General features: G+C 56.2%; 1 protein-coding gene across 2 annotated transcripts in view; it reads left to right on the top strand.

Annotated features, from left to right (window-relative positions):
* The window catches only part of TMEM74B (transmembrane protein 74B), a 6,588-nt gene extending 734 nt beyond the window's left edge, over positions 1–5,854 (top strand). Inside the window, exons 1-2 of one of the 2 annotated variants that reach the window (XM_049651023.1) lie at positions 1,027–1,192; positions 3,391–5,853. In XM_049651023.1, coding sequence (XP_049506980.1) covers positions 3,432–4,130 — 699 coding nt within the window. In that variant the 5' untranslated portion in view covers positions 1,027–1,192; positions 3,391–3,431 and the 3' untranslated portion in view covers positions 4,131–5,853. Of the gene's footprint in view, positions 1–1,026; positions 1,193–3,390 lie in introns of those variants that run through there. The other variant, XM_049651024.1, reaches the window with a different exon arrangement.
* Positions 5,855–9,803: the final 3,949 nt, after the last annotated feature.

Below are 9,803 nucleotides of genomic sequence, written 5' to 3'. Positions count from 1 at the left end.
AGCGGAGACACCGGCGGGCGTGCGCCGGGGGGGGGAGGCGGGCGGGCGCGCGGGGAGGACGCGCCCCTGCCCTGGCCCGCCGGCCGCCGGTGCCCGCGCCTCCCGCGTGCGGAGCCGGGGAGGGAGGCCCCGGCGCAGGTACGCACGCGGCCCGGGGACGGCGCGGGGGAGGCCGAGGGCCCCGGGCGCGGAGGGACGGCCAGGGAGAGCTAGCCTGACCTCGCGGCCCGGCCGAAGGACACGCGGCGAGGGGGACCCGGGCGCACGCCGGTTGGCGCGGAGCCCGGCCTCCCCGGGCCGCCGGGCCGCCCTGCTACCGGCGCCGCCCGGCCCGGTCCGGCCTGGCCCGGCCCGGCCGCGTTTGTGGTCAAGGGCAGGAGCAGGGGGTGTGAGCTTCGGGCAGGCGGGCGCGCGGTGCGGCGGGCAGCCGGGGTGCTGGGGCTTTCTGCGTGGAACTTTGGGTATAACGGCGTGGACCTGCGTGTGCGTATGTGCGCGTCCCGAGGCTTTGTGTACAACTCGTGCGTGTGTGTATCGATTGGGTTTTGTGAAGCTTTACCCACGGCCGCTGTGCGTCTGTCTCCCCGAGCGTTGGTGCGCGCGGGTGGGTGGGGTGCCGGCCCCCGGGCGGGTCTTGAGGGGAGCCGTCCTGGGGGTACTTAACTGTGTGTGCGTAACCAGCTCTACCCCTTCCTGGGGTGTGAGTACCAGTGTGGTCTGCGGGATCTGTGGGTCACCCTGCGTGGCTTCCCACGTCTGTGGGTGCCCGTGGAAAAGGTCCCTGGGGTTGTGGATGTGGCGCCGGGGTGCGTCTTGCAGATACTGTTGGACTGCAGAGAAAATTGGAGGGTAACTGGTACCGTTGGGGGAGCCGTGAACACTGGGCCCCCGCACCTTTGCCAGTTTGTTTCTGCTTGTGTTTGGGGTGACTGGGCGTGCCCTTGTATAACTGGTGGGTATCTCTGAATCCGTGTGTGGGAGACGTCACAAACCTGGGTGACAGGACGCCTCCTTTTCCTCTGCCCTTGTCCTGACGCTGGTGTCCTCTAAGAAAAAGTTCTGGGTTCCTGCTGGGTGAAAAGAAAGCCCTGCTCCCAGAATTTGGGTGCCCTGAGTTTCCTTGGGCTATGGAAGCATCGGCATGCTGGTGTGGGAGGGGAGTTCTTGGGCCACTCCAGGAGCTGAGTTCTGTGTAAGGTGTTAAAGATCTGGGTGTGTGCTGGGGGGGGGGGGGGGGGGGGGGGGGGGAAGGGACACATCTGGACACCCACTGGGCAGGAGGGGTCACCGCCAGTCCCTGTTCACGGTGGCAGTCAGGAAAATGGTTTTGGTGCCAAGAGTAAAAAAGCCAGCTAGCACGCCACACCTCTTCTGTCCGTTTACTGGAAAGTGGGAGCAGTCTGGGCAGAGCCTGGCTCTGAGTAGGTACCCTGCTACCCCGGGTTGGGGTTGGGGGAGGGATTGTCTGCCTGGGCAGGTTGCCGCGCCATTCTCGAGGGCTGGCTGTGTTCCAAGCCAGGGAGCTGGGAGGGACCCAGGTGGGATTCAGACACATCCCTGCCCTCAAGCTGCTCACTGTGGCCTTAAACACTGGGGCAGAGTAGAGTCTACAAGTGGGGGCTGGAAAAGCCAGGGATGCAGGGCGGAATGGTGCCACTGGGACAGGAGAGTTGGGGTTCCCAGGTTTGTGGGTGATCATAATTCTTAGGGAAGCCATGTTCAACCTCTGGCCCCCACATGCCTGCCAGGGGATCGTGGCTGTGGTTTGCAAAACGGAGACAGTAATTTCTGCTCACGGGGCTGTTGAAGGTTGCAGGAGACACTCCTGAGTGAAGTGCCTGCTTTGGGGCGTGTAGGTGCTCAGTAAAGGTTTATTAAATTGGAACTCAGGAGAGAGGGACGTGGTGGTAGGAATGGGTTGTAAGCGGAAACTGGCTTTGTACTCAGATGAAAGGCCCTGTGTGTGCCAAGAGGAGGGATCTACTGCAAAGTCCACGATGGAAGGAAGATCAGAAAGATCGAAAAACGTGCCTTCCTGCACTGAGGCTCTTTTTCATTCATTCATTCACTCTATTCACTTCATTTGCTCATATTCTCTCTCTCTCTCTCTCACACACACACACACACACACACACACACACACACAGAACCACAGAGCACTGGAGAATAAACTCAGGCATGGGAATGCAGAGAAACATCTAGAATCATGTGTATACGTGTGTGTAGATGCACCAGGGTGTGTGAGCCACCCTATACCGCGGGGTCTCCATACAGCGTGGAGACCCGGGTCTGTGTGCCTGGGGCCCTGGGTGTCCGTGTGTACAGGGAACAGAGTAGTTCCACTGTGGGATCAAGAGTTCTGTCTGCTGCATGGGGAAGGGGGCTGAGGTAGGACCTGGAGGGGGACAGGCTCTGGACCTGCCCGAGAGGATGCGTCATCCACTCCGGCTGAGTGTGGCTGTCGGGGAACGAGGGCCTGGGGTGGGGGGGCAGATTCTTCCATTATTGCAAGAGAAGCCAGGAACCCAAAGTTTAAAATGTAAACTCTTTTGCTTTTTCTATACCGGCAACTACTTCAAAAACAAATGAACAGACCAGAAACAAGAAAAAAGCAAAACCTCTATGAGCCAAAAATGGTCCGAGAGCTGGTCCCAGCTGGCCTCTGAGGCACCCTCTCTAGAATGCCCTCATCCCCTCTCACTGCCGGGGGATTTCCCACTCACCCTCTGAGGTCTGGCTCAAATGCCACCAAGCCTTAGAAGCTTCTCTGACTTTCTCCTCTTTGTCTGTACGTCATCTTCCTCCTCTCCACCCCTCCCCCCTGCCCCCGGCCATTCTCATTTCATGACAACCGTGTCCCTTAGTTGAACTGGCTGGGGCCTTGCATTATTTTGCGAAATCCTCACGTCGACCTCGGAGGGAGGCGTTTTGCTTATTCCCATTTAACAGATGAGAACATTGAGTCTGAAGAGGTCACATCGCTTGCCCGAGTTCAAGGGGCGAAGCTGGGATTTGAGCCTGATCGCCACCATCTGAATGATAGTGATAGCTTGCTGCTCATACTTACTGTTTTGAGAAGTTTACAGGGATTATCTCAAGCCCTACATCAGTCCCATTGAGTAGGGAGTAGTGGTATGTTATCACTTACTAGGGAAACTGAGGCCCAGAGAGGGTAAGTAAATTGCCCAAAGCCACCTGCCAGCCAGTGGGGGACAAGGTCCCAGGCTGGATTGGATGGCACCACTCGGTCACTGTCTAAGACCCCACCCCCATCTGTCTGGCAGGTTCCCCCAGGGACTGTGCCTGGACCACCCTCACATTGCTCGTGGTGCCAGCAGACTCTTGGTTGAGGTCTGCTAAATTCAACTGACTTTTTCTTTTCTCTTCCAGCTGCCAAGGGGCCAAGGGATGAGCGGGGGCCCTCCTTCCCAATGGCATCTCCCCCCAGCCTGGAACTGAAGACACTGCACAATGGCCCCCAGATCCCAAGGAGACCAGCCCCTCTGGGCCCGGTGGGCCCACCCAGGGAGGGTGTGGAGAATGCCTGCTTTTCCTCAGAGGAGCGTGAGACCCATTTCCAGAACCCTGGGGACACCAGACTGGGCAGCTCCCCCAGCCCCCCTGGGGGCGTCCCCTCACGACCCCGGTCCCAGCGGGACGATCTATCCCTGCATTCAGAAGAGGGGCCAGGCCTGGAGCCCGTGAGCCGCCCGGTGGATTATGGCTTTGTTTCTGCTCTGGTTTTTCTGGTGAGTGGGATCCTCCTGGTGGTGACTGCATACGCCATCCCCCGTGAGGCCCGCGTCAACCCTGACACGGTGACAGCGCGGGAGATGGAACGACTCGAGATGTACTATGCCCGCCTGGGCTCCCACCTGGACAAGTGCATCATCGCGGGCCTGGGGCTGCTCACAGTGGGTGGCATCCTCTTGTCAGTGCTGCTGATGGTCTCCCTGTGCAAGGGCGAGCTGTACCGCCGGCCCACCTTCGTCCCTGGCAGGGGCTCCAGGAAGACCTATGGCTCCATTAACCTGCGCATGAGACAGCTCAATGGGGACGGGGGCCAGGCTCTGGTGGAGAACGAAGTCGTCCAGGTCTCAGAGACCAGCCACACCCTCCAGGGGTCTTAAGTAAGAGCTCACCCTGTCTGGCTGCTTCAGCTTCAGGGCTACAAGGCCCCCGAGAGCCTGGGGTTGCAGACTGAGCTCCACGGAGGGTCCTGCGGAAGCAGTCTTGGGTGCTGTGGGGAGAGTCCGGGGCCGGGCCCAGGCTGCACATGTGAGAGCAGCCCCCCCCTCCCCCCGCCCCGATGTGTTTGCAGCTTGAGGTTTTGCATAAGGTTTGTTTGGAGGATGGCTTCTGCTGCTAAAAATACAAAAGTTTGGAAACCGCTGCCCTGGGAGGATGAGGTTTCTTGGCATTTCCAAGGATCGAGAGCCCTTTGAAAGGCTGTCCATACTGTTTCTCATGCCTTGGGGAATTCCTGGAGCTCTGCTGTCCTCATCAGCCAAGTGCAGGTGCTGGGCGACCTTGGAGAGACCCCCCCCCCCCCTTTCAGCCCTGACCATCTGTTGGGAGCTGGCTTCCCGAGGAAAGGAGAAATCAACACCGAGGCGACCATCCCCTCTCCAGGCCTCAGTCCCCCTGACTGTGAATTGAGAGGGTCGGGCTGCATGATCCCTGGGGCCCCTCCAGTTCTGCCCTCGGAATGGGAGCCCAGTAGATACAGGAAAGGAGGGTGTGGGGCTGCTGCTCGCCAATCTCCGCCATTTTCTGGCCCGGCTTGGGTGGCTGCCGCTGTCCGACATCTAGCCCCTCGCGTGGTCCCGAATCCCCTGGTTAGGCTGGGTTGAAGTCCAAAGTTTGCTACAGCCCGATTTTGGTCTTGGGATCGAATTACCTGCAGCGACCAGATCGTCGCACACATTTTACAAAGTCCAGTGCACCCCTGGACAAGAGCGGTCTTTCATACAAAAAAGGGTGAGAGGCCTTTGTTGTATTTCCGTGGACAGGATGTGGGCTTCTGTCACCTCCCACTTCTCAATGTTACGTCTCTGGTCCTGGACCTTATCCTGGGAGCAGAAAAAAAATTTTTTTTAGTGCTGAATTTGTAACCTCCCTTCTTCCCCTTAGTGGTAAAGTGAGCCCCAATGTATTGGGGGAGAAATCAGGCATGTTCTGGTGGCCTCGCTCTAGCTGCAGTGACCACTGTTTGTTCCGTTTTTCTCGTGGGGTGTTTGCAGAGTCCCTCCAGACTCTAAACTACTGACGAGGAAAGGAAGTGAGCTCTAGGGGGTGGGGAGATACAGGTGCTTGAGGCCCAGGGGTGGGGGAGGCATCACCCAGTGTCACCGGTCCTAGAGGGCTTTGAGAGGACACGCCTTCTAGGTCATTGACGTGAAGACTCTAAAGGGGTCATTTCCATGAGCCCCCTGACCCCAGGCAGGTCCTACCCACTCCATCTCAGTTGGCCACGTGGGCCCTGGATCCCAACTGTCTCTTGGGGGTGGGAGGGTGTGGTGGGAATGGGGTCTGTAGGCTAGAGCAGCCCTGATTAGCCGTAATCTGAGCCTTCAGTCCTGGGAGCCAAACATCTGGGAAATGTAACAGCACAGCTTCTACGACAGATCAAATATCTGCTCCTGCTGGCAGGTTTTGCCAGGAGCAGAGGGCTGGGGGAGGACTGGAGGGGACAAGGGCTGTTCAGCTTGGCCCGCTGGGCTCTGTTCCTGGTGTCAAAGGGGTGTGGTTTGAAAAGAACAAAGCCTCTAGCTGGTGAAAGATTCACAAGTCAGGGCTTCCCTGATGTGTCAATTTCCCCTCCCCCCCCCCCCCAAACCCCCCCTGCCGCCCTGCCTCCTTCCAAGGAAGAAGTGAATGCTCTATGTAAACTACAGTCAAGTTGGACATCCCAAAGGATGGGTTAAGGCCTTTCAAATCCATAGTGAGAATAATAAAAATACTGGTCCAAGCCGTATAGATTACTGGGACAGTGGGGGGCTCATTTGAGTCTCACCTGTTGAGTGGATGCATCTGGGACCCTCAGTTCCTATCAGTGTAAATGCAGTGAATTGATTTAGGGGCTAAATCTGTTGGAAGATCATATCCTGGGAATCTCAGGTTTTCTCCAAGCCAGAGAAGCCTGCTTTGCATCCTAATGCAGAAACTCCTTTAGAAAATGTGTATAAATGGATCGAGGCCGTCATTACCTTGTCAGTGAATTAAGAAAACCGGAGAGCCAAAAACATTTCCCCAAGAGTGAGGCTCAGATCTGCCAGCCGGTGGGTCAGAAACAGGTTTAGGAAGGAATCGGGGAGACACGTGGCACAGGGTGCCGAGAACCTTCTCTGCAGGCTTTGTTGGGGGGTAGCTGTGAAGCGGTCCCAGGGAACCCCGTGGTCCCTGGGATGTGCCTCACTTCTAGGAACTGCCTTTCCCACCTGACATGCTACCAGGGTCCCCAAACCTTGCTTCCCTAGTGTGTTGGTTATCCGCTTTGGAGTTGGGAAGACCTGGGTCTGAATCCAGGCTCTGCCATTCACTGGCTGTGTGACCTTGGGCCAGCCACTCCACGTCTCTGAGTATTGTGTTATCTGTGAAGTGGGAGAGGTGGAAGGTCCAGTCACTAAGATCACTCCTTCCCCACCTCAGTTGGGGGTAAGTAGATTAGGCCTAAGACCTTGGGGCTGCCCTTCTGCCCACCGCCTCTCACACCTCTCATCCTACCCAAGAGCACATCTGGTTGGTTCTATGTTTGGAATCTGCCCGTGCCCGCCCCTTGGCCGCAATTACCTGGTCCACATTGCTCATCGGTATTCCGATTTCTCTCCTGTCTGCCCTCTGCCCCCAGTTCATCTTCCACACTGCGGCCAGACAGATTTAATTGGGTCAGGTCATTCGTCGGCTCAGAACTCTCCTATGCTTCCCTCTCATTCTGGGCAAAAGCCAAAAGTCTCCCTCTGGCCAGGTGTACTGTCCAGGCCCCTCACTTGCCCCAGGCACCTTCCGAGGCCCAGAGTCAACGTTTTATATGTAATTTTTTTTTTAAAGGATGGCCCCTGAAATTGCATAGATTCAGGTCTCCCCAGATGTGTGTCCCTTCCCCACAGTGGCCCATGAAATCCTATCGCAGTCTGGCCCCTGTGCCTCTCTGGCCTTATTTCTCACACCTTGCCTCTTTGCTCACTCCAGCCACACTCGCCTCCTTGTGCTGTTCCTCAAGCCTGAAAGGCACACTCCCACCTCAGGGCCTTTGCACTTGCTGCTCCTTCTACCAGGAAGGCATTTCACCTTAATACATGCAAGGCCCACTTGCTCGCCTCCTTAGGGGCTTTATTCAAATACCCCCTTGTCAGTGAGTCCTTTGCTGATGCTGATTTAAAATTGCACCCTTTCAGGGACGCCTGGGTGGCTCAGTCGGTTAAGTGTCCGACTTCAGCTCAGGTCATGATCTCACAGTCTGAGTTCGAGCCCCGCGCCAGGCTCTGTGCTGACAGCTCAGAGCCTGGAGCCTGCTTTGGATTCTGTGTCTCCCTCTCTCTCTGCCCCTCCCCTGCTCATGCTCTGTCTCTCTCTGTCTCAAAAATAAATAAAAACATTAAAAAAATTTTTTAATTGCACCCTTCCCCCACCTCAACCTCATTCTCTTTCTTCCTTTCCTGTTTTTTCTCCAGAGCTAATCACCACTCAGCAGGCCATGTTTTACACTTACTTACCATCTCTCTTCCCCCCTTGCAAGCAACACGAGGGCTGGCATTTTGTAGGCCCTGGGCTAGAACTGTGCGTGACACAAAGTAGGTGTTCACTGTTGGAGGAACAGTGCAGGGTCCTGGAGACCCCTAGCCCCTGCCTCACCTCCCGGAGCCCCCTCTAGGGGTGCGCGACAGTCATGCAGAAGATCCCAGGGCTGGAAGTATGGAGTGTGTTTTGTCTCTGGGACCTGACGTTGGAGCTTGGGAATCCGTTTGCCTTCTGCTCTCAGGGCCTTGGTACTTACTGCTTTATGTGGGGGAGGGGGAGGGATTCTCTGATGGAGCTTCGAAGACCCTTCTTCCCCCCAGCCTTGTTGGAGACAGGTTCCAGCTAGTCTTGGGGGGGGGGCATTTGCTGGGTATTTAGGAGCCTGTGATACACCAGCCTGATTCTCTCTTACTCAAGAACCTTGAGTGGCCGGGCCTGGACCTCTGAAGCCCCCGTGTCTATCATCACAACTGTTCACTGACCCCTGGGATACCCCAGGCTGAAAGTGCTTGCTGCTGGGAGGTTCCACCATTATCCACCTCTCTTCCTTGAGAATAAGCATCACCTTCTCTGGGATTCTGTTTAAAAATGCCCTCCTCGTTACATGTACACACCCACACATACACATGCACACGTACAGGGGCACATACCTAGGCAGGGACATCTCACACACACACACACACACACACACCCCTTTCTCTTGTCTGACCTCGCTCAGAAGCCAAGGACACCTACTCTTTTGAAGCAGCTCCAAGCCAAAGCAACCACTGGATTATTGATAATGTTTTCTCTTTCTCCAGAAGCCACACAGGCCTTGCCGTTCCCAGGAAGCTAACCTCATAGCCACAGTCAGGTTCCCCCGCTCCAGGTTATGCTGGTATCTCTACCCTTCCTGCTCCCTCTCCTGCTTGGGTGGAGGAGGAGAGATGTCCACACGGTGTTTCCACCTGGCATTTTGGGAGGGGACTGTGTGGTCCTGGCTGGGAACCAGGTGAGCCAAGGTCCTGAAGTCACCCCTTCCCTATGGGCCATGGGCAAATCGCTCCACCCCTCTGGTCCTCCAGAATGAAACTGGAAACCTTTCCACTCTGCCTTGTCTGGTGACTCGGGAGATCAGGAAACACGAGCGGAGGGCATTCTAAAGTTAAGAGCATGTCACCCTATGTCCGGAGAGCTTTGGAGGGGCAGGAGGAGGGAGGAAGAAGGGAGGCATTATGAAGAAGCCCCAGGAGCTGGCGTTCTGTCTGGGAGAAAAGTAGGGTGTTGGCGGCACTGGTAAAGCCGAGATGCCTTCCATCGGGACCTGTTGGTTTCTCTGGGAGAGAGTAGACTCCCCTTGATGTCCCCAAGGAGGTTAAGTTTCACCTGAGGGAAGGAGACGCTTGCTGAGACCTTGTCCCAGTTGGAGTGGTAGGGAGCTCCTTGTTAGGGGAGGTATGTTAGGTTACTGGTCAGGTTGTTGGGTATCGTTAGGGATGGAGCATAGTAGAGTTGGGTAAGATTGAATCAAGAGACTCCCCCAGCTTCCAACCCCCATTCTTTAAGGAGAGCCAATGTCCCAATCCCCAGAGCCTGGCCCTCTGTATCTTCTGGTCTTTGGCCCAAATATCCTCTTCCCCAGGTCATTCCTCTTCCTGGGTCAGGTCATCCACGAGCAAATGAGAAAACCCCAGGATATCTGAATGGTGCCCCAGGTGGCAGGATTACTGCCCTCCTTCTCCCAGGAGGCCAAGCACTTCTGAGCTTTGTCCCTACTCAAATTTCAGAGGTCTGAGAGGGGGGCCCCTCTTGGAGGGGGCAGACTGAGGATGGTCCATCAGGTAAGAGCAAATGGGAACTGGCTTTGGAGTCTGACTGCCTGGATGCCTGGTAGATGCCTAATGTCCCTGAGACTCTGTTTCTTCCTCTGTAGACCAGGGATGCTAATAACAGCACCTTCCCCGGGAAGGCATGGTCAGCAGTGAATGAGATACCTGTAAAGCACTTAGCCTGGTGCCTGGCACTCCATAATTACTCAATACTATTAGCTATACCCATTCATTCATTCATTCATTCACTCACAT

This window comes from Panthera uncia, assembly GCF_023721935.1.
Source record: "Panthera uncia isolate 11264 chromosome A3 unlocalized genomic scaffold, Puncia_PCG_1.0 HiC_scaffold_11, whole genome shotgun sequence".
In the NCBI taxonomy this organism is placed as follows: Eukaryota; Metazoa; Chordata; class Mammalia; order Carnivora; family Felidae; genus Panthera; species Panthera uncia.
This window is presented reverse-complemented; position numbering and strand designations above follow the sequence as displayed.